The following is a 24,059-nucleotide window of genomic DNA, read 5'->3' as shown; positions in this document are numbered from 1 at the left end:
GCTTCTGGGGCGGCCTCCCTGGGGTCAACAGAGGGCATCCAAAGGGAGCTGCCCCTATAGGGGACATCTGTGGGGGGTGTTTATTCCCCAAAATGTGTTTTATTTTCAGGGCTAAGACTGGAACTTGCCGGGAGTGACTCAGAGAGGAGGAAAGGAGAAGAGGGAGAGGGGTGCAGGTGGGAAGACTCCCTAGAATGGGGTCCCAGCCTTCCATGCCAGAAGGAAGGGGCCAAGCCTGTGATGCCCCTGCTGCAGGCTGGCACAGTGGTAGGGTCTTGTCTGCATACTCACTAAGCATTTATTGAGAGTGTATCCCAGGAACTTCGGCACAGAGATGAGCTGGGATCCTTTGCTCCCTTACCACAGCCCAGTGTAGTGTTACTGCAGCCACATCCCAGATGAGGAGGTAAGGCTCAGAGAGGTAAAGTGACTTGCCCACTCTGCTAGTAAATACCTCTGCCAATATGGGACCTCCCTCCTTTTGGAAAAAGGAGACCTGAGTTCAAATTCTGACTTGACTGCTGACTAGCTGCACAACTTGGGGTATGTTACTCCATCTCCCTGAGCCTCTGCTTCTTTATCTGTAAAGTGGGGCTCATCCACAACAACCATGGGGTTGTTCAAGGGTAAGAAGACTAATGCAGGAAATTACCACCCAGGGCAGTGCCCAGCTCGTCATGGGCATTTGTTGAGGACTCAGAGGGGATGGGCTGGGAGTCATCAGAAATGTAAGTCAGTCTCTGCTGTGTGACTCTGCACAAGTTCTCTGTGCCTCATTTCCATTTCCATAGAACAGCGTTGATGAGCCCTTGTTTGCCTGCCTACCTGGGCGTGTTGTTTGCGCACATCAGATACGGCGGCTGGAAGCTGCTTTAAAAAGCATAGAACTGCTCTCAGAGATATATGAATGCACAGAAGGAAGAACAAACACCAGAAAAACATGGAGCAAAATCTTTTTTCAAAACCTTCAAATGTTTTATTACAGCAAGAAAAAACGAGCCTTTTCTTCACTGTTTTTGTTTTAGGGTAGTGGGAGAGTTCCCCCATAACTTCATGTTTCTCTCATCATGTGAGATGGGCAGTTTCCTTTGAGAAGTTAGTGTCTGGCACACAGTAGCGGTGGCTACTGGTGGGATTGTGAGTTGCAAGTGAAAGGGGGAGTAAAGGTGTTTCTGGTGGCATGACTGGCCACAGTGTGAGGTCCAGATCAGGGCACCGGTTTGGCTTCAAGGGAAGGTGTGTGTAGGGTTGAGTTAGAGTCAGTTTATTAAGGGCCTTGAATGCCAGGCTGAGGAGTTGTATTTCTTTGAAAGCCAAAGGGAAAACCAATGGAGGGATTGGCTGAGCCTTCTGTGGGCAGCCATGGGTACCTGGGCAGGCTCACAAGCCAGGAATGAGGAACTAGTCTGGCACAGTTCTCTTCCCTGCCCCTGCTGTGTATGGCTCTGCTGCCTGTTTCCTTGGGTCGCATTTTCCCCTGTGTGCAAAGGAGAGGGTTCCAGCATCTTCTATCCCAGGGACAGGTGGGAGGACCTAGGTACCAACTAGCCAGGGAGCTAGTGGGCTGTTACCTGTGCTGGAAATCAGGCAACCCGTGTTCCCCGCCGACCCTTGCGCACTAACTGGGTGATGTCAGGCGAGTCACTGGCCTCTGAGCCTCCTCTCACTGTGGAATGGGTGGATGCAGTTCCCACCTTTGCAGCGGGGCTCCAGTGAGACCAAGCTGGCGCCCTTGCTGGATGAGCCTCAGGTGTGTTGTGTCTCTGGGGAAATCGTGCTGTTTCTTGCTCCTGTTCCCTAGGTTCATCTGAGAATTTGGGGCTGCTGGGACTTGTGGGGGAGGGACAGCTGGTGAGGACAGACTCCTGAGCCAACAGAGAGGCTGTGACCTTTCCTAGGCCCCAGGAGCCACATGCCTGCCGCAGCCTGGCTGTTGTGAGGAGAGGAGGGCGAGGTGTGTGGGCCCAGCCCTCTGCTCTGCTTCTGAGTTCTTGGCCCTGAGTCTGTGAGGGAGACACACTGCTCACCAGCTCGGCGCTCTCTGAGACCCCTCTCCTCCTAGTTAGGGCTTTCCGGTGGGGTGGAGGTGCCCGACAGAGGGTGAACTTGGGGACTTCTCTCTGCTTGCAGACTCAGTGCCAGCACTGCTGGGGCAGCCCCAATGACCTCTTCTTAAAAATAGGGCATGTCATTGACCTGAAAAGGGCAGCCAGAATGGGGCCCAGGATGATGGTAGGCAAGCTTCCCACCCTGCTGCCTCTTCCCAGCCCCTGAAGTCCAAAAAGAGGCTATCCAGCCCTGGAAGGCTGCTACAGGGCCGAAGGCCTGCTCCCTTCATCACCTGCCTCCAGCTTAACTGTGGGACCTTGTCCTGGGCCATGGGGTGCCCCTACAGTCCCTCTCCCAGGGCTTCAGGCTCCAGAAACAGGACTCAACAGAGCCCCTGGGGCAGAGCTCTCACCTATCCTGGCCGGAGAGTTGTGACCCTCTGTGGTCCTCTGAGGGGCAGAGAGATCTGGGACTTGCCCCCAGCCCTTGCCCTCCACTGCACTGTCAGGTCCCTGCCACTTGCTGGTTTGTGACTTTGGGCCCTTTTCATAACCTTTCAAAGCCTCAATTCCATCATCTTTAAAAGGGGATGATAAAGACAATAATAGTACTTACCTATGATTTTTCTTATGATTCAGTGTAAAGCGCCGGCACACAGTAGGTGCCAGATGAGTGGGGACTGTCTTTAGTATTGTTACTGGGCACGTGCTAGCCCAGCCACTCTCTGCCATTGGTTTAGTGTGACAGTGGGCAGGTCCCAGTCCATCCCCCTGGGCCCCAGTTTCCTTCTTTGTATAATGAGGGCTCTGATTTTCTAGGGCAGCCTGGCCCCTGTGGGCAGGGTGGGTGGGCCTCTAAGGGAACAGCTCCCCACCTCAGCCTCTCACTCTCAGCATGGGGAAAGGGGGAAAGGGAATGTGTTCCCACAACAGGGAGGAAGGCAGGCATCGCTGGGGGCCCAAAGCTTCACCTGACACCTGCCTTGTTCCCACAGAGACCTTTCAAAACCAGCCCCTCTGGACACCACTCCCCTGCCCTGCCCTTAATGCAGGATGCAGTCCTGGAGCCACAGCACATGGGCTCTGGGCTTCAGGGGGCCTAGGAGAGTGTGATGGGCTCAGAGAGAAGGGAGGTCTGGGTTTGGAGCCCAGTACCAAGGCCAGCTACGTACCGCAAGGCCCATCTCTAGGCCTCTCTGAACTCCAGTTTCCTCACTGCAAAGTGAGGAGAGAATGACAAGCACCACTCGAGCCCTGCCAGCGCCAAGGGCTCTGGCAGCATCAGGGGCAGCCCAGATGTGGAAGCCCTTTGCGAATTGCTACCATCAGGTGTAATCATAATAATTATTATCTGTAAAACGAGGGGGCTGGACCAGCTGATCCCCATGGGCTCCTCTCCAGCTCTGATGCTAAGGATTTCTCGGTTTCTAAGTGGGGAGTTCATGCAGAGGGGGTCAGAAGAAGCCAGGGAGGGTCTGTGGGATTGTACACCCCTGGAAACCTCTGCAAACAAATCTCCCCATTCATCCTCTTCCACAACCCAGCCCAGAGTACTGAGCCCCAGGGACAGGCCACAGGGAAGAGAAAAGGGAGAGAGGAGTTGCTGGGAGGTTCAAGGCTAGGAGCTGAGGATCAGAGATCAGGCAGTGAGGTCGTGCATGTCCAGACACTCCTAAACACTCTGCCCCAGCACACAGACTGTGTGCAACCTCTTTCTCTGCCCCTCATGCTTGCCCACGGTGTACACTGTAGCCTGATTTGCCCTTGTGAAAAACGGGGGCATGGCTCAACAGGGGCTTCTGGATTTTGTACACCCCCAAAGGAGACTCTCCTGGCAACAGCATTAGAAACTACCACCATGCAAGCCCTTTATGGGCACAAGGCGCTGTGCTAAGTCCTCTCTGAGCATCACCTCATTTAATGCTCACCATCACCCTGTGAGCTAAGAGCTAGCCTACCTCCATTTCCCAGATGTGGAAACTGAGGGTTAGAGTCCCATAGCACCGTGGCGGACTCCCTAGGCCCTAGAGTCACACTGGGCTGGAACCCCACTCTGTGGGATTCTCACACCTGTGCCCTTACCCTCTGGCTCACTCTGCCCTGCTCTGTCCAGGTTCTGTGGTTCTTCATTTAGAAACCTGATTCCTGGAAGGCAAGGCTTCAGCCAAGCAACAAGTATTTATTAAGCACCTACTGTGTACCTTGGGGAAGGGCTTTGTGAGACTAGGCCCTGTGGGGATGGGAGAGAGGGTTCTGCTGTGAGGGATGTGGGGCTCCATGCAGCCACCCCACCCGAGGCCTGAAGCATAGGAGGCCTGCAAGGGTGCCAGGGCAAAGCAGTGTGTGCTCTCGGAAGGGCCGTCTTCTCAGCAGGAGCATCCCTGGGAGTGACTCGGTGCAGAGGTAAGACCTCAGAGGGTCTTTACAGCCACTTGTACTTCCACGGACCCTCAGGACCTAGGTTTCCTGGTCTGTGAACTGGGGATGATAACAGCACCTCATTTGCAGGGTGATCTTGAGGACTGAACCAACTGGAATGCTTAGCCCAGGGCCTCAGGAACTAGTGGCTGCTCTTCCTGAACTGGGGTGCAGGAGTGCTGGGGGCTGAGGTTGAGGTTTTGAGGGGGCGTCAGCAGAGCTGGATCTGCTCTGCTTGCAAGCCTTGGTTTCCCCATGGGAGCATGGCTGACATACAACTCTAGCATGATGTGCCTCAGGGGGCTGTCGTCCGAATCACAGAGGTCCCAGGGCGCGTAGGTGCGGCTCTGTGATTTGTACACGGAACAAACAAGTCCCGGGGGAGAGGAGGCGACGAGAACATGGTGGGCGGCGGCACAGGTGCCGCCATTGTGGCTCGCAGGTGTGCCATTGTGGGACGGGAGAGGTGCGGCAGTTCGCGCCGGAGGGAAGGGAGAGGAGGGCTCTGGGGCCTCCTCCGCACAGGGGAGAACTGAGGAATGAGAAGTGCGGGAGGCGGTGAGCGCAAGGCGGGGAACTCGCGCTTCCTCTGGGCGCCCTCGGGGTCCCTACCCTACCCAGGAGAGACACCCGGGGCGCTGTCCCTGGTCCTGGAACCCGCCCGGACCTCTCCCTGCAGTTCCTGCGGCGGCCAGTTGAGGGCGCCCAGCACCGCGGCGGACTCCCTAGGCCCGTTTCAAAACACATTTTAAAAGACCGTTCTTTATTTTTCTGTAACGGCATTCTTAGAAATAAGCCTCTCTAAACACCTAATTTAAAAAATGATATACGGCTCTAAGATTATATAGATAACTATTCTGGCATGACCGTACCACAGGACCTAAAGAAGTGACTAAATACTTGCACCTGTTATACATGTATATCTTTAGACTTAGTAGCAGAAAAATCTTACTGCCCTACCTGACTTCTAGTTCAGAATGGCTCCAGTAGTTGCATCTTTGGAAGATTCAGCATGTATTAAAGCCACACGAAACAATACTCATATGTAAACCAGAATTTGGTTCTAGGATAAGATAAAGAGGCTTTTCGCCCACATGGATGTCTGTGCGGAGTACCTGATAAATGATGAGTCCTCCTTTGGTGGAACTCCCCCTGGCATAGCTGTCCTGGTTCCCACTCGCTGAATGACAGTGGTGATCCCCACCAATTGCCAAGGACCAAAACCATCCTCACATATTTCTCTAATGCCCACTGGGGGCCAGAGGCACCCCTGTTGAGAACCACTGCCAAGGTGGGGGCCTGGGTGAGGTGAAGAGGGGCTCACAGACTCCTAGACCGGCTAAGTGGTAGGATGGCATCTTAGGAATTGTCAGGGCATCCTGATCCTCATCTTACAGATGCACCAGCAGAGGCCTGAAGTGGAAAGGGGTTGTGCTAGGAAACACAAGTGACCGGCAGAGCCAGGGGCCACAACCCAAGTCCCCTGTAGGGTTTGAAAGGGGCCTTGGTGTGCCCTCTGCTTAGGGAAGCAGCAATTGCATACCTCTGGACTCCCCCAAAGCCATCCTTTGACCTACCTCTATTTCTTCCCAATAGTTAGCTGGGTTCTCTGTATGTGTAATGTGTATGTGCATATCTGTGTGTGTATACTGTGTGAGCATAATGTGATTTAAGGTTGTGTGGGCCTATAATTTCTGTGCATTAATCTGTTGTCATTATTGTGTGTTCACATGTGTGTACAAACTCAGCCATCATCAGTAGGTGAGCACACACTGATTTGGGACCCATGGGTGTGAGCTTGAATTGGCCTCTGCCTGTGTGTGCGATTGTGCGTTTGCAATGTCGGGGCTGATGTTCGTGTAAGCATGTCTTTTTTGATAAGATTTTGATATGATCTCCACAGACATGAGTTAGATGTCTCTGCACATAGTACAAGGACAAATGCATGTGTGGCCTGGGGAAGTTTCTGTGCAGCTGTGTGCACAGGTCCACTCAGACCTTGTCTGTCTTATTCCTCCTCTGTTGCTGGTGCCTGAACAGCGTCAGGCCCACGGCAGGTGCTCAAAATGTGCTTGTTGGATGATTGAAGGAAGAAGGAAGTGCCCTCAAATGTGTCTGTAATACCAGAAACGCTCTGCTCTTGGGAACCCTTGAGGCAGGTGGTCCATATGGTGAACAGAGATTCTTCCTCTGGGGTGGGGGCCTGAGTGGAGGTATTCTGGCCATTCTGACCAGACCAGATTGCTCTGGTCCCTGATGGAGACACTTTGAGTACACAGGGGTCTCAGGAGCCCTCTGAATGGGAAAGGGCCTCAGAACCAGGACGGGGGATGGCTGGGTCAGTAACCTCACAGGGCAGCTGCTTGGGGAGAGAAGGTGAGCCAAGCCACACCCCCTCCTTCCTCCCTCCAGGAACTCAGGGTTTTTTTCAGCATCTTGGGACCGAGTGGGGGTGGCTTGGCTAGAAAAGCCATGGGCTAAGGATAATGATGCTTTGAAAAACCCATGGAATTCTCTAAAGGCAAATGCATTTTTCCATTATTATGTCTCTGACCCAACAAATTGAGAGTGGGTGTTTAACAGATGAGCAAACCGAGACCTGGGGAAGAAAAGCAAGTAATGCAGAGCCACAAAGGGGATCGCCTGGCCAGGCAGGAAAGCTAAGAGTGCCCTGTCCCCTGCCCAGGAGGCCTCAGCAGATGTCTTGAATGGGAATGACTCAAGAGTGGGGAGTTGCTGGGAACCGTGGCAAGAACTGACTCCACCAGCCCCTTCCAGAACCCAGGCCTGAGATCTCAGGAGTCTGCCTCTCCCTGTTGAGGGCTGGGAGGGGGGAGCTGGAGGCAGGTGGGTGGAACTCCCAGAGGTCAACTCTGGGTGATCTTGGAAAGGGAGCTCTGCAACCTTCCACTCCTGCGCCCTTCCCTCCTCCTTCACACTGTCTGGAGCCTGTTTGAGCAATTTGGGTGCAAATCTAGGAGGCCCAGAAGAGGAGGCTTCCTCCTAGAGGGAGGGCCTGGACCCTGGAGGGCAGCCTGGCTCTTGTTTCTAGGCGAGAGGCTGGAGAGAAAGGAAGAAGGGAGCTCTGTCCCACCCCAAAGATGGCAGTGACTTCCCAGTTCCTGACTTCCCAGTTCCAGTCAGTGAGCACTGGCTCTGTGCTGACTTGAGAGAAGTGAGTTCCCTGTCACAGTGGGCCAGTGGAGCCTGATGTCTGGGGGGTGTTAAATAATAATGTGCTTGAGGTCACACAGCTAGGAAGCGCCCTTACTACACTGCCTCTGTGTGTGTGTGTGTGTGTGTGTGCGCGCCTGTCTCTCTTGGAGGTTGTTCCACATGCCCACATGTAGATCTGCCCCATTCTTTCCAATAGCTGCATGGCACTGCATGATATAAATTGATTTATTTATCTGGTGCCTCTGTATGACCATTAGTTAGTTTTGGAATTCTTACTAATAAATCTTCGCTAACTCTACAAAAATGGTGATTTCGTGTAGTTCAGTCAAGTACAAATGGTGCCACAGCACATGTTTTATTTAAACATGCTATTCAAATACTGTTCTTAATTCTTTGTACCAGTATAAACTTAGTTAAACCTTGGCAAACCCTTTAAAGTAGATACTGCTACTTTCATCACCAACCTCATTTAGCAGATGAAGAAACTGAGGCACAGAGAGATTAAGTGACTTGCCAGAGGACTCACAACTGGCAGGTGGGAGAGCTGGGATGTGACCCCTGAGTGGGGCTCACTGGGATGAGGCTATATGTGTGCGCCTTCCCATCCCTTGGCCTGGGCCGTTCTTCTTCAGGCTCTCCCGCTGCCATGCAGAGGGCAAATTCTTGGAAGTGGTCTTGCAGGTTAAGAAGGTGCATTTAAATTCTGTGCTGCCCAAGGGACCAGGAGCTGTCCAGGGAGTGCCCTCTGCACCCCTGGCTGAGGGAATGTGACCTCCACCCCCCAGCTCTTGCCAGTGAGGCAGCTGCAGCTGGTCAGAGCCCAAGAGGCAGAAGCCCACACTGGGCTCTTTGTCTTTGGTGGGAACCCTGCGGTCCCCACAGCCCCTTTCAAGGGCCCACTGTCCCAACACCAGTGGGGCCTCCCGGGGGCCAGGCCTGGCTGAGAAACTTGGCACATCGGAGGCTGCTTGGCCACCCTGCCAAGCAGACATGCAGAACCCACTGACGAATCATTCCCCCTGGAAAGACAGCCTGGTGAGGCTGAGGGCCATGTCCAAGGGGAAGCAGCAGCCTGGATGGGGCTCGAGTCCTGGGTCCCAGCCCTGGCCCTGTGCCTGCCCAGTCCTGGTCTTCCCTTCCCCTGCCAGCTCTCTGGGCACCCGCCGCTGCTACCGCCTAGGAAGGAAAGTCTTCCTGCCTCCTCAGGCCAACCTCAGTGCCCCCAGGGTTTGCCCCTGGGGAGCCCTACCTGACTGTACAGTCGGCTTCTTACACTACCCTGGGGTAGTCCCTCCACCCAGCACTCTGTGGCCCTGCCCAGAGCAGAAGGGGTCCAGCCCTGGCTCCAGAGCACTCTGGCAAGAGGAAACCAGACCCTCTGAGAACCAAACCAAGGGGGTAGTTCCAGGGCCCAGAAATCCCACTTGCCCTGTCCAGGCTCTGAACTCAGCAAGGGGCTTACAAGGGCTCCTCTGCCCGTGAGGGTGTGCGGAGAGGAGATGGGCTCCTGCATGGGGGCAGAGAGGAAGCTGGGCGCAGGCCCCCCAAGAAAGACATGACTGCTGTGAACCAAGGTCTTGGTTTCTTCATGTCTGAAATGGGGAGGCTGCTGCGCCACCTCCCCCTGCCTGGGCGAGGCAAACTGTGGAGCCCAGTGTCCAGCCCAGTTATTTCCCAGGGGAAGATGTTGCTAACTGAGCCCTGGCCCAGGGCCCAGGGCCCAGGCGGAACCGTTCCTGAAGAATCCCTGCCCCCTATCATTGTGCCCTTGGCTGTCCTTCCGCCCTCACCCCCCACTGCCTCTGTTCCCTTCAGTCCCTTTAAACAGAAAACCCTGTAGAAAACCTCAGGGCTCTGGGGGTGTCCCTGGTGCAGCGGGGAGGGGGGATCATCCCTCCCTCTTTGGGAGCAGAGTGGGTGTTCCCGGAGGGGTGGGTGAGTCCTGGGGGCAGAGACAGGGTTCCCTGTCTCCTGACACATCTTTACTTGGTACAGGAGAGTTGGTTTCCTGGGAGGTGGATGCCTGGTGTCAGCTCTGGGTGAGTTGGGTGCAGAGGAGGGACTCAGACTGTTTGTTGAGTGAACACATAACCGGCTCTAGGACACAGAGCCCAGCCCCCCTGGGAAGGTTGTTAAGTGAGGGAATCTCCACTCCAGCCCATTTGCATGGACTTCTCACCTGGGCAATGGGTGGGAGGGGGGCGCTTCTGGGAGATGGAGATGAGAGCAGGCAATGGAAGGGCTCTTTGGAGACTTCCTTCCATCACTCATTCATTTGCCTGAAGGACAGAGCTTCTGACCTACAATGCGGGACTCCTGTAGCTGGCATTTAGTGAGCATTTACTGTGTGCCAGCCCTGGGCTGAGCGTTCCACCTGCGTTAACTCATTCTGTCACCACGACGGCACTGGTGGGGGTTGGGTATTAGTCCCATGTTACAGATGAGAAATTCCGGGTACTGGGAGGGCTGAGACTTGCCCACGGGGCAGACTATTTTGACCCTGGATTCCAAGTTCTTGACCCTCTGTGAGTGCCCCCTCGTGATGACGGGGGACAGGCCCACCGACAGAGCCCAGTGGCTCTGGGGCGGGGTGGAAGAGGGTGTCCCCCCCAGGAGAGGGTCTGCCGCCCGGCACGCCCCTAGTCTGGGGGATGGAAGGTCGGTCTCGTACTGCCCAAAGCCCCGCCCGCCTTCCCTGAGGTCCCAGCTCGGAAAGTCCGGCGAAGCTCCCACCCCCGGCCCGGGGGCGGCGTGAACAAGCGGCCCTTTCTGCACCCGGCTGCCCCGGACCGCTGGACCGCAGCCCGCGGGGGCGCGGACAATCCCGGGGCTTGTGGCCGGGGGCGGGGCGGCCCGGGTTGCCAAGGTGACCCGGGCGCGGGGAAGGCGGCTCCGGCGCAGCGCGGGCCGGGCGGGCGGCGGCGGCGGCGGCTGTACCATGAGCGGCCGGAAGCGCAGCTTCACCTTCGGGGCCTACGGAGGGTAGGTGCGCCGAAGGGACACCGTGTGTGCGCGGCTGGGAGCGCGCGCCCGCCTGCGTCCCACCTTGGGTGTGGGTGCTTGTGGAGTTGTGAATCTGTGCTGTGCTAGGGTGAGCGGTTTGATGTTGGTGCAAGGCGTACAGTGTCGGTAAGCCCGGGTGTGTTTGTGAGCCTTCTGGGGTTGCGTGCCCTTGTGCACGTGTGCGGACGTGAATGCGCCGGTGGGCATTTCTGTCTGTGTCTAATTGCATGACAGTGCTCGTGTACCTGACTGGCGGGCGTGTGGAAAGGCAGGCTGGGCCTGTGTGTGTGCACTCCTGAGTGCGTGTTAGGTAGTGAAGGTGGGAGGAGGCGGGTCACGGGGGAGGCCCTGCAGGGGTCCCCACTTGGCCTCCGAAGCTGCTGGGCCCCTGCAGTGAGGCTTTGGAAGAAGGGAACCTAGAAGCCATTAGCAGACCCTGCCTGCCCCCACCCCTGGGCACCCTGGCCACCCCAATCTTATGTCACCTGGCTCTTGGGAACCCCTTCCTCCCAGGGCTGCTGGCTGCCTGGCCTTGGAGACCTGTTTGGGGGGTGGTAGAGTGGAGACTGGTCCATCTTGGGGTCACTGTCCCTCCTGACCCCAGGAGCCCACCTCAGAGGGGTGCAGAGGCAGACTGGGAGGATCCTTGCTTTAGGCAGAGATTTGGTAAATTGGAAGGAAGACTGGGTGGACAGACTGGGGTTCAGAGCTCCTTCTCTGATCAGCCCAGTAGTCGCCCAACCTTTTACCAGGTCCTGCCGACACAGGACCTGCTTTTGGAGTGCAGAGTAATTGGGGCTCACAATGTAATGCTGCTGCTGCAGGACAGGTGCTCTTTGAGCTGTGAGGGTTGTGCCCAAGGTGCCTCCCCTCCGTGACACTCAACCTCCAAGGGCACGCTGGCAGAGGGGCTGGATTGTGTGGGAGACAGGAAGTCTGCCTGCCCTGCCTGAGGCCCCGCTGGCCATCAGGTGATGAGCCCTGAGATTCCTGGTCAGCTGACACTTGAAGGTGGTCCAGGGGCTATGGCTGGGTTCTGTGTGTGACCTTGGACAAGTCCTGGCCTCTCTGGCCTTGCTTTGTCCTTCTGCAGAGTCCGCACTGGCTGACCCCTGTTGGACCCCAGCTCTGCCTCCCCAGAGGACGCTCCTGACTGGCGGAGTCTGGCTTGGGCTCCCTTCCCCATTCTCCTCTGGCCTCTGGACAGGAGACAAGATTTGTTTGTTGTCCCAACAGCTGCCAAGCCCCTCGGCCCCCAACTGGGCAGGAAGGTGGAGCCCTGTTCAGACTCCCCAACCCCAAGGTGCCCTCAAAAGGCATTCCGTGGAGAATCTGGGAGGGGGCACTGCCCGCATGCTCTCCCTGGGGCCAGACCTGGAACGATTTGGGGGAAACCCCTGAATGCCAGAGGCTTGAGGTCTTCCTCTGGTTCTGCTTTGCAGGGCAGGGTGTAGGGTACATGTTGGTTGGTGTGGGGAAGGAGGGGTAGCTCCTCAGGCATTTCCTGCTCCAGATTCCCTGGCATTGGTCCCTGGGTGGGTATCAGTGAGCTCCAGCTCCAAGAAAGAGGCAGGCTGTTGGGGGAGTGTTGGGGTGGGGAGTGGGTGTCTCCCTGTCCACCCTAAACCATAAACACCCACACCCTTCAATCTGGAAACACTCTGAGCTGGTGCCAGTCACACACCTATGTCCATGCCCTGACCCCAAGCTGCCAGAGTCACCACCCCATGCCCCCTGTTCCAGGCCCTTTCCCACTGACCTCTACCTCTGCTGCCAGCCCATAGCCTGGCCCTGGGCCCCTGCTCTCCTACCCCTGTGTCCCCAGTCCTGCCTCTTTCCTCACTCCACCCTGCATCTCCCGTGTCCCCAATCTGACAGTAGGGCCCCTACCTCCATTGGGGGGTGGTGACACTACATCAGGCCCCTTAGAAACAGCTCCTCCTCCAGGCCCATCCGGGAGGGTGGGGAGAGATTTAGGTTTGGCCTGATGTGCTGGGCAAGACTGGTAAGAAGGGGCTGCCCCTCACCTGATACCCCTGTTGCTGTGTTTCAGGGTGGACAAGTCCTTCACCCCTCGCTGGAGTGTGTGGTGAGTACTGGGGGCTCTTAGGAGGGGATAGCTGTGTAACTAAAACTTGGGGACACTCCTAAACCATTGCCCCCCCATAATTCCAGACCCACTAACCCTCCAACCATGCTCTTCAGGTGATGGAGTGGGCAGACTCTCTAACCAGTTCTGCCCCCACAGTTCTTTCTAGAACTTTCAAGAACTCCACCTTGGATTCAGACAAGTCATGTTAAATCTCAGCTCTGCTGCTGCCTGTGTGACCTTCACTAACCTCTCTGGATCTCAGTGTTCTTATCTCCAAAATGGCTACTATAAAGTTATACAAACCAGCCAACCAAAACAGAGCCTGGCAGAGCGTAGGTCCTCACTGAAAGTGTTCTCTTCCTTTTTCTCTTCTCTATTCCTTCCCACCTCTGGGTGGGTCCTGGCTGGACTGGGGGAGTCCTGAGCCTTTGTGCTGACCCCCAAGCCTAGTCCCACTTCCAACATAGCCTCCAGGACCCTCTCCTCCAGCCCATTTCCTAAGTCTGCCCTCTCCGTGGAGGACGAGGGAGGGAGGCAGCCGCATCTGCATCTGGTGGAGGTGCAGCCTCACCTCAGGATTCCCAGCACCCCTAGTGCCCCAGCAGGTGGGCGCCTCCCGGCTTCCCTGGCACCAGCATCACATGGGCCCCTGCTGGCTGCTCCTACTGCCACGTCAACTCCAGCAGGAGAGCCAAGGGCTCTGGCTTCTTCCTGCCCTGCTGAGAGCTTCCCAGGGTCCCCAGGCCCCGCAGGGCCCCCCAGCTGCTGGACGACTCCTCTCGGGCCTCACTGACCTGCCTGCTGCCAGAGACCCCTAGGCAGCCACCCCTGGGGCAGGAGGCACATGGGGTGCCCTCGCTGAGCCCCATGGCCTGCCCTTTTATTTCCCTTTGATGCTCTTGGTGCAGCCTGGGGGCAGTTACTCTCCGTTTTTGGGCTTTATCTCCTGCTGCTGTGCCCAGTCAGTCTGAGCCTCTACTATGTGCAAGACCATATGCTAAGTCCAGGGCAGGGGTAGGGTGAAGGAGATACACGTGGTGGGGAAGACACCATCTTTCCTCCAAGGAGTTCAGTAATAATATCCCACAACTGCCACTTGTCAAGTACCTACTGTGTACCAGGTCCTGTTAAGTGCTTGAACAGCATCATCCCACATAGTCTTTACCACATTCCTGAGTTAGAGACTGCTCTCTCTGGTTACAGGCGAGAACGGTGATGCACAGCAGGGAAATGACTTTTCCAAAGTCACACAGCTGGTCAGTGACAGAGGTGGAATTTGAATCTTTATTTTTCCAGACTCTGTGCAGAGTCCAGAGTCCCACCCACTCTGTCCCAGGGCCTCCAGGTCACAGGGCAGGTATCAGGAAGGGATGCACTCGAGGGTAGGGGCCATCCAGAAAGCCCACTCTGGGGGGCCCTGAATGAAGAGTCAGAGATGAAGGCCCAGGACTGCAGTAACTAGCCAGCTGTGTGACTTCGGGCTGGTTACTTCCTCTCTCTGAGCCTCAGTGGACATACCTATAAAGTGAGACTGTGGCATCTCCAGGACATGCCCGTTGCCCACCATGCATTGCCCTATACCTGGCTTACTGGAGCCGCTCTCCAAGGTGCTAGCCTGTAGGTTCTCTCTCCCTACCTGTCCCATAAGCCAATTGCTTAGCCCCCAGCCAGTGCCCAGCATATAGTTAGTGCTCTGTAAATGGGGGTTATCTGGAGTATTAACTGTGACTCACCAACATTCAAGACCTGTCTCCACTTCCCTTTCGAGCATGGGACTTGCTTCTCCCATGCCCTGCATTTCTGATGGCTTCCATGAGCATCACCTCCATGCTTTTGTTCACATTGTCCCCTCCCCTTAACATGCCCTTCCCTCCCCTCAAACTTCCACAAGCCCTCACCACACCTCCAGTCTAACTATTTCACTGTTTGTTAATTTGTTAAGTGTTTTTTTTCCTGATCCCCACACTCCATATCTCTCTCCTTAGAACACCTCCCTTGCTGCTTATCATGCCTGCAGAACACACATCAGGGCTCAGTCCTGGGGTAGTGGAAAGAGCGTGGCCTTTGGAAGGTGACTGATGTGGATTTAAATCTGCCTCTGCTGCATTCTGGTGTTGTGACCTTGGTCAGGTCACTTCCCCTTTCTGAGCCCCACTTACTGCTCGGTAAATATTTGTTGGATTGGATCTTTCAGTGAGTTGACCTTAGCTGAGTTGAACAGTCCACATAACATTGTGGTGCAAGGCAGGCTCTGAGATCTTTGAAAGCAGGGGTTGCTTGAGTTACTTCTGAAGTAGGCCCACTTGCCAGCCCAAGTCTCATGAAAACTGAGCTGCACTCTTCTCATCTCTGACCTCCACATGGTCTTGCAGAACTATCCAAACCCAGTAAATACTTAGTGAATGTTCATGGAATTGAACTGAGTTTGTCCAGAGAGTGAAACAGTGAAAGCTTTGTCCAGGAGACTGGGAGGGCTTCCTGGAGGAGGTATTTTCCCTGCGTCTTTTAAAGAAGGGTTAAGAGGTTGGGGCTTGGATCAGGAGAGCAGTTAGACCTGGTAGAAGCCAAATGTGATCATGCCTGGATTCCCCTAACTTCTGCTCCTCATCAGCAGCTTAGCTGCAGTGGAGGAGCTCAGAACAAGTGTGCAAATCGCAGAGGAAGGAGGCCCAGTGGGAGGATTCAGAGCCAGTGGGACAGTGGGTGGCTCTGGTTCTACAGGGGCTGGATATTTTTCATTTGGTGGGAGGAGGAAGGAGATGGATGGTGTCCAGGTAGGGGACTGGTGCAGGGAAGCAGGTGGGTCTGGAAATACCTTGGGAAGAGGAGAGTAAACTTTGACCTTAAAGCTATGAGTGTGGGAGGAGGAGGCAGGACCCAGCAAGAACTAAGTGGCAGTGGTGCTCCAGGCATTTTACTGTGGTGGTCTCGGTAAGTCGTGATGATGGTCCTGCAAGCTGGTCTTCACGTTCCCATTTTAGAGGCCAAAACTGAGACTGAGAACAGTGAAGGCTCTGGCTCAAATTCACAGAGCTGGCAAGGGCTGGATTTGAAGGAATGGGCCTTGGCCAGAGACGAGGAAGCCACAGGAATGAGGGAAGTCCTCGTTATGGGGAGAGGAGGACAGAGAGAATGAGAGGACCCTGCATACCTCCAAACCAGGGTCACTGCCCAGCCCTAGCTGTCCCACTGGCAGGGCCATCTGGTCACTGAGGTAGCTCCCCTGTCAGTCATGGTACCAGTTGCTCCCACATAGGAAGCATTTCCTGGGCTGCAGGCCCTGGGCTGCGTACTTCATCTGAATTAGTTAACCCCATCTTCGTAGCAGCTTTACAAAGTAGAGACTGTTACCATCCATCCCCCATTTTACAGATGAGGAAACTAAGGCTTGGAGAGGGGCCATGGCTGCCCAGGGCACACAGTGACCAAGACTGGTCAGCTTGAGCTTATACCTTCATCCTTTACTCTCTTGGATGCTGCTTGTGCCAAGTGGGGGGCTTGGGTGGGTGGCCCCTGCCCTCAGGTGATTTCTGGCCATAGTCACTGAGCTGGAGGCCCTGGGGCCTTGTGCTGCCACAGGAAGCACGAGGCGGTCTCATTAGTGGCTCTGAAATGCCAGGCAGGCACAGCCTGCTGGGCCTCCTCATCTATTATGCATCTGGTGGGCAGGCCCCTGGCGGGCAGCTGGCAGAGTACAGGAGGGGGGAGCTAGCAGCTGCTTCCTGAGCCCACACCTGCCACCATACCTCTGGGCAGGGATCCCCCAAGGAATGCCTAGGCTGCTCCTGTCTCATCCCTCTGGCCCCACTGGGGTAGGAGGATCCCACTGGGAACAGAAGCCTGGATGCTGGTCCCCAGTTCATTAGCCTCCCTGTCCTAGCAGCCACTTCTGAGAGAGGCTGGGACCTTGTTTGAGCTGGGAGTCACTTGGGACTAGGGTGGGCAGAGGGGTGCAAAAGAATCTTGGATACATAGACTCCTAGTCACACAGAACCTCAGGGTAATAGAGTTGTGGTCATTTATTCATCATTCATTCATTTGTTCACTCAGCCACAAGTAACTAATGAGCACCTACTGTATGCCAGGCACAGTTCTAGGGACTGCACATTCAGCAGAAAATGAGACAGGCTCAGTCCCTATCTCCAAATAGCTTGATTTAGCCAGTACTTCACCTCTGAGCTTCAATTTCCTCATCTATAAAATGAGGAGCAGGGGAAAGAGTCTGTCAATAGACAAGAAATCAAACTACAGTGGTTGTGCTGAAATTTAAAGGATGCATGCTAACCAGGCTGATCCTTACCATACCTACTGCATGTGGGCTCTGTCCCAAGGCACTCCCCAAGCGCTGATGGATGTAATCCTCACAACCACCTCATGAGGCAGGTATTATCATCCCTGGGTAGGGTTGAGGAAACTGAAGCACAGAGGGGTTAAAAAACTTGTTTGAAGGCTCTGGCAAGGCTGGGATTTGACCCTCAGCAGCCAGGCTCCAGTTTGCACATCCCCCTGATGTGCAGGGAGCTGGGAGGCTGGAGGACGATGCAAGGAGCCATGGAAAGCCTTTCTGAGGAGGTGACTGCTGAACCAAATCCTGAATGGGAAGAGCAGCTGAGAGAAGAGTTAGCAGGGGGACAGTACTGACAGAGGGAACAGCAGGTGTAAAGGCCCTGAGGCAGAACCAAGCTTAGTGTGTCCTGGCAACAGGCAGGAGGCCCGTGTGGCTGATGGGCTGAGGGAGAGAGGTCAGGGGTGGGTTTGGAGTGAGGGGAGGGGTCACATTAACCAGGGTCCTGCCTGCACAGGCAGAATGACTGAGTCTGACTCTTGGCTTCTAAAATCTTAGAATCAGAGAATTTGGGCTTCTTAGAATCTTTGCAGATGGGAGAGATCTTTGAAGTACCCTCCTGTGGCCCTTGACTTGAATGGCCCCTTTGAATCCTGAAAGCCAACTTTAGGCATCTCCTGAGAAAAACACACCTTTGTCTTCTCCTTTGACTTCCTGGAGCTCTTGAAGCCCACCTTCCCTTTGAGACCATCATGACCTCTTAGGAGCTCCTTGAGTAACCCTTCCTTGCTCACTTCTTGTGATAGGAGGCTCACTACCCTTCAAATAGGCCATTCCACTGCTGGGCAGCTCAGATGGATACCAAAAGCTCTTCCTTATTTAGAAGCAGCTGCAGGAGCCCAGGTGCTCCCTCTGTGTTCCCCATCCCCCGCGGTGAGGCAGGGAGGGCTCCTATCCTGCACAGGCCCTTCAGTGAGAGAAGGGCTGGGGCTGTATGTCCCAAGCTGGCTCTTTTCTGGACTAAACACTCCCCTGTCTCAGCCCTTCCTCCTCTTCATTCCCTGTTCAGCTCACCTCTTGCAGGCCTTGACGCTTTAGTTGTCCCCTCTGTCCTCCTGTGAGGCCAGCCAATGCCTTTTCTAGGGAAGCCTGCTTCCTTAACAGTGGCAGGTCTGGGAGAGACCTCAGGCCAGAGAGGCCCCCTCTTCCAGGAAAGAGCCCCTCTAGTTTAAGGGGACAAGAGCGGATCCCCCCACCAAGGTGGGCTTTGGTGCTGGGACTGCTATTACTTTTCTCTGTGGTCTTGGAAAGTAAGTTCTCATCTGCGGGCAGTCTGCTCACGCCCACCTTCAGCACAGTGAAGATGCAGAGATGGTCCTTGAGGGCTCCGAGGTTCCCTGTCTGGTTGGCCTTGCTTGCCTCTGCATCCCAGCAAAGCTCAGACTCAGGTCCCTGGGTGCATGTCAAGATTTGGGTTCTGTTCTCAGCAGACCTGAATTCAGAGACTAATACTTGCTGTGTGGCCTTGCCCAAGCCACTCTGTCTCTCTGAACCTCAGATTGTCCATAACAATGAGAGCTGTATTACTTACCCCTCAGGGCTCTTAGAAGGAAATACGTCCAGTGTACTTCCTCCGTAGATGTTTTCCTTCTCTCTGATCATTTGCATTTTGAGAGAAAAGACTCATTAAACCAAAGAGAGACCAATTACAATTCTAGTGCTGGAATTTTAGGCACCATTGAGGTGGTTTGGTTGAAAAGTGGTTAAGAAGTGGGCTTTTCCAATATCCTGATTCCCCTAAAGGCTCTCCTTGGTTCAAGGTCTTCTCCAAGATCATCAATCATTCATTCAGTGAATTAATTCAACAAGTATTTAGTGTGGGGACACCCTCTGGGGGCAGCCAAATCTTGACTGGGCCCTGGGGACATGGTGATGGTGATGAGAGATGAGTCCACTCCCCTTGTGGAGTCCAGAGGGGGAAATGAGGAAAGACGGGGTTTTAACAGGGGTGGTAAGCATTAACAGGCAAGATGTGGATTATTCTGAGAGCTCAGAGAAGGACTTGTCCCCCACAACTGGGCATCAGGGGAGGCTTCTTGGAGGGGGTGACCCAGAAGCTGCAACCCAGAGAACAAGTTGAAGTGGGCTGAGTGGCAGTGTCCCTGTGTGTGTGGTGGAGGATGGGGGGGCCAGTGCCAAGAGAAGGTTCCACGAAGAGGAGGTGGCCGGTCAGCAGTGCAGAGGAGAAAAGCATGTGGTGGCCTGTGCTGGGCACAGGATAGAACTGGACCTGGCAGCTGACGGTGGGAGAGGCAGCCACCAGGTCATGTGCCTGCAAGTCCCACTGGGACTTCCTGTGGTTCCCCAGAAGGTCTGGACCCTCAAGCCACCATGGGCTGGAGGCCCACGAGGGCCCCCATCACCTGCCCCCCTTCCCGTTTCTGGAACTGCTCTACACTGTGCTGGCAGACAGAGCTGTGTACTGCGGAGGTCAACTCCTCTGGGTCTCAGTGTCCTCTCCTATAAAATGAAGAAAATAAGAGCACCTGCCTCAAAGATTGTTGTGGGGATTAAATGATAAAAGCAAGGCCTGGCACAGAGCAAACCCACGATCACGGTTATTGCCACGTTGTCCTTCTGTGCCTGGCCCTGCAGAAGGGGCAGAAGTGCTCAGTGTGTGGACTCTGCCCTCTGGAAGCTCACTACCTGCTGGGAGGTGAGACCTACAGGGGAGCAGACTCCCTGGCCATGGGCACTGCTGTGTGACTTTAGGCTGGAGACTTAAACTCTCTGAACCTCAGTGTTCACCTGTAAACAGGACAATATTCACCTCCCAGGACTGTTTCAAGGCTTCCATTAGCAAATTGTTCTTTATTAAATACTTATTGAGTCCCTACCATGTGCCAGGTAGTGTCTAAGAATTGAGGATACAGCAGCAAATCTGACAGAAGGGGTGTCTGGCCTCATGGAGGTTGTCTTCCAGTGTGAGGGAGAGATGCAAAATGAGCTAACAGACCAATAAGGTAGTGCCAGGTGGGTAATGGGTAGTGAGTGACAGGGTAGGTGGGAAGGGCTCGCCTTTGCTGAGGGGCTCAGGGAGGGCCTCTTGAGGCCTGAGTGGGAAGAAGCTGCCCATGGGAAGAGTAGTCCAGGCAGAGGGCAGAGTAAGTGTGAAGGCCCTGAGGCAGGAACAAGGTTCCTTTCCCCAGCCCAAGTCTGGAACATTCCAGATCATCTCCTGGCAGCAGGTGGAAGGTGGCTGAGAAGGTAGGGGCGGGGGATGCAGGCCCACCTTCTCTCTGATCAAGAACTGCTGCTCATTAGGCAGGCCTGGGGGATGGGGTGGGCACTGGAGGGCAGGTGTGCAAGACAAGGCTGGCGGTGGGCCTCAGTGAGGCAGGGCATGCAGGTGGGAAGCCCACTGCACGACAGCCCAGAAGTGTTCTAGAGCCTGGCACACAGACTGTGGGTCTGACCATTTTAGGAGGGGTTTTGGGGGGTGGAGAAAGGAACTTATGCCTGGTTCCTTTCTTACTCTTACTCCAGCCAGCCTGAGCCTGGGCACATGCCAGCCTTTTCCAGATCTGGCCCGCCCATGGCGCCAGAGGTTCTTTGAGATGACCACACATACACACACACACACGTGTTCCTACTCACACTCTTAGATTTGACTCTTGTCCACCCAGCCTCATCATGAACATAGGGTTATATACACACACATTCACACTCAGGCAGCAGATCATAACTGGGAACTGACTATGTGCCAGGCCTTAAAAGATGGTCCCCACCTAAGGAAATTCCATTTCTAGTGGGAAAGACTGATAGGATCTAATAGTGCAACCAAATGGATAAATCTGTGATGGCCCAGGAAAGGCTTCTGGGAAAGCTGGTTAGGGTGGGAGCAGCCTGAAGTAGTGGAGGGAGGGCACTCCAGAAAAACTGGATAAGAGTGTGTGGGGGAGGTCAGGTGTGATGGGGGAGGAGAGGTGGAGGGTACAGTGTGTGCAAAGGTGGGACACACACGCACGGCCGCATGGGCTGCAGCAGGTGGTTGTATCTTGATTCTGTGAGCAGTGGGAAGCCACTGGGGGCTTTCAGGCAGGTGGATGATGTGATAGGTACAAACATCCTCTTATTCAAACCCACGCATGCATGCCCCAGACACAAACGCTTTTTCTCCTACCCACATTTCACGTTCCTGCCAGGCCTCCTATGTGCATCCTCACCCACAGAGTCACTCAAACTCTCGCACCCCCAAGCAAAGCTGCAGAAAACCCTGTGCTGGCTACCAGCACACATGTCAGACGTTTGCTTGGTGATTTGTGGGGCCATCTAGCCAGGATCCACCTTTGTTTGCTCTGCATTTGCTCAGGTGTGCACATGCCCCATGCACACATGTGCAGGATCATAAACCTCCCTAGCACGTGGGAGGTGGCTTCTAGCTTAGAGAGTACTTTCACATCCATTATCTTGCTGAATTCTCCTAGCAACCCTGCAGGGAAGAATTGTCAATGCCATTTTAGCTGAGGAAGCAGCAGCTCAGAGAGGTGACATGACTTGCCCCAGACCACACAGCTACAGCTTGACACAGCTGGGATCTGAATCCAGGGCCATCTGACTTCTGGAATAAGATGACAGCTTCACTGACCTACCCAGACTCAGGCACACGCAGATAAGCTTGTCACCTTCCCAGGCTCTCACTGAGGAGATGACAAGCAACCTTCAATGCCCAAATCTCCAAGAGTCAGGTTGATCCACATGGAAAGTTGTTTAGCGCCCTGGTGTGTGGTGTGCTGAGCAGCCTGGTGACCCTGTGGCCCCCTAGGGTGGTATTGTCAGTGGTGGAGCTGGGCATCTGCTAGCATGCCAGCCTGGGGGCAGCTCAGGGCATGGAGCAGAAGCCCAGAGCACAGCCTGGGTTTGCATTTGCAAATGAGGCGACAGCCCTGTCCCCACACAGGCTGACCCTGGCTGGCCTGGCTCCCAGGATGTGACAGCTGAGGTCCCAGAAAATAGCCCTGTGCCCAGCTGTCTGGCATAAATGTCTTCTCTCTCTCCTGAGCAGATTGCCTAATGCCTAATATAGGGGAAAGAGGGTGGGCTTCAGAGTTAGCCAGAACTGGGGTTACAGCCCAGCTCTGTCACTCCTGGCAGGGGTCTTTGGCCATGTTGTTTGACTTGCCTCAGTGTCAGCTTCTCCCCTTGGAATAAGGAGTGAAGAACATCTCCTTTTCCAGGTGACTGAGGAAGGTAAAGGAATCAGGTACTCAGCTAGCTAGCTGACTCAGTAAGTGCTCAGTTTTTCAAAATCTTGCATTTTTTTCTCCCTGATGACAAAAAAACAAGTGCGCATCATAAAAATACAAACAATGCAGAAAAATATCCTGTAGGAGGCAGAAGTTCCTAGTGGTCCTGCTTCCTAGAGATGATCCGTGTCAACTTCCACATGTAATCTTTAATTTTTACAAGTGATATTTTTGTTGTGCAACTTGCTTTTTTCTCTCACTGATCTGCCCCAAACCCCTTTTGCCGCCGGGACTGGAGACGTCCTCTGTCATCATCACAGCATGGTTCGCATGTGCCTGGATATATTTAACCAGCCTCCTTTTAATGGGTGTTGGGGTGGCGTCCAGCTTTTAGCTGTTGCAAATCCTGCTGCAATAAATGTCCTTTGTTCATTTATTTTTGTGCACTTGTGTAGGTATTTCTGGAGGATAAATGCCTACAAGTGGAGTTGCTGGGCCAAAGAGCACGCACACTTTCATCTTTAATAGGAATAACCAAACCACCCTGCAGAGAAGTAGAAGCCATCTAGGTGGCCCCAGCAAACTCAGGAAAATCCACTTCCCCAAAATATGGGAATTTAAGCATTGCCTCTGCCCTCGACCTCAGAGACCCTAGAGTCATCAAGAGACGTAGGTGCCAAATGTGGAGGAGCCTGGGAGGCTGCCTGGTCAAGGCCCACACTCCCCTTACTCCTCCTGTCCCCACACCTTGGGATCTCTCATACTGTCCCTGAGAGGCGCTGCCTGCGTTTGCTTGACAGGTCGCTTAGTACCGTACGTGGCTGGTTGTTTTACTCCCAGGCAGCTCCTTTATCACACTGTTTTGTCCTTCTGTCACTGTATTGTCCTCTAGTCTACCAGCCTCTGTCCTCACCAGCCTACAGAGTGAGGAAAGAAGGAAGAAAGGAAGAGAGAAGGGAAAGCCAAGAAATGCTCACAGTTAATGTTTACATGCTTTACATGCATGAACTCATTTAATCCTCATGACAACCCCTAGAGGCAGGCACTGTTATTATCCCCATTTTATAGATGAAGAAACGGAGGCTCAGAGAGGTTAAGTAATTTGTCCAAGATCGCACTGTTAAGTGTGTTAAGTGGCAGTGCTAGGATACAAATTCAGGCAGTCTGACTCCAGAGCCCACGCCTCTGATGTTATACTGCCTCTCAAGGCAGAACCTGTAATTTATTGAACATGTACTGTATACCTGATCTAGGTTAGTCAGACTGTACACACAATATCTAATTTATTCTAAACAACAACCCTGTAAATTAGGTATCTCTATCCCACTTTGCAGATGAGGAAACTGAGGGTCAGAGAAGAGAAGCACCTTGGAGGACTCTAAGGCCCCCTCCGCAGCCGCTGGGGGGCAGAGGAAGCCCTCCAGGGGTCAACCAGTCCTCAATGGACTCAGCTCCCAGTTTCTCATCCTCCCATTCACCTTCCTGCAGAATTTCAGAGCCAGACCTCAGTGTCATCTAGTCTGAGTCCCAGTTTCCAATGGAAACAGTTTGGAGGGGTTATGGTGACTTTATCCTGTACACAAGGCAATTTAAAGGCAGAGCCAGGGCTTCTCTTCATTGCCTTTAGTTAGGAGATGGTGACCTTGTCCCTCTCTGAAGGGGCTTTACCTTGGTCTGGCAGGGACTTCTGTTCACCAACCTGGCTGGGGACCCATGAGGTGGCAAACCCACTGGCGAGGGAGGGACAGGCCCTCAGCACCACTGGTCAGGGTGGGTGTCACTGGGGCTTT

At 54.4% G+C, this 24,059-nt stretch overlaps 1 protein-coding gene across 25 annotated transcripts in view; it reads left to right on the top strand.

Moving 5' to 3' along the window:
* Window positions 1-24,059, top strand: part of RAP1GAP (RAP1 GTPase activating protein) — a 62,254-nt gene that overhangs the window by 3,341 nt on the left and 34,854 nt on the right. For 9 of the 25 annotated variants that reach the window (XM_073233350.1, XM_073233351.1, XM_017651152.3 and 6 more), the window contains exons 1-2: window positions 10,526-10,625; window positions 12,700-12,735. The exons of 1 other annotated variant lie outside the window; for it this stretch is intronic. In XM_073233350.1, the coding sequence (XP_073089451.1) occupies window positions 10,582-10,625; window positions 12,700-12,735 (80 nt within the window). In that variant the 5' untranslated portion in view covers window positions 10,526-10,581. Of the gene's footprint in view, window positions 1-10,524; window positions 10,626-10,669; window positions 10,773-12,699; window positions 12,736-24,059 lie in introns of those variants that run through there. 15 more of the 25 variants (XR_005056413.2, XR_005056412.2, XM_037000013.2 and 12 more) reach the window with 5 other exon arrangements.

Source organism: Manis javanica, chromosome 4 (assembly GCF_040802235.1).
Source record: "Manis javanica isolate MJ-LG chromosome 4, MJ_LKY, whole genome shotgun sequence".
Taxonomy (NCBI): domain Eukaryota; kingdom Metazoa; phylum Chordata; class Mammalia; order Pholidota; family Manidae; genus Manis; species Manis javanica.
This window is presented reverse-complemented; position numbering and strand designations above follow the sequence as displayed.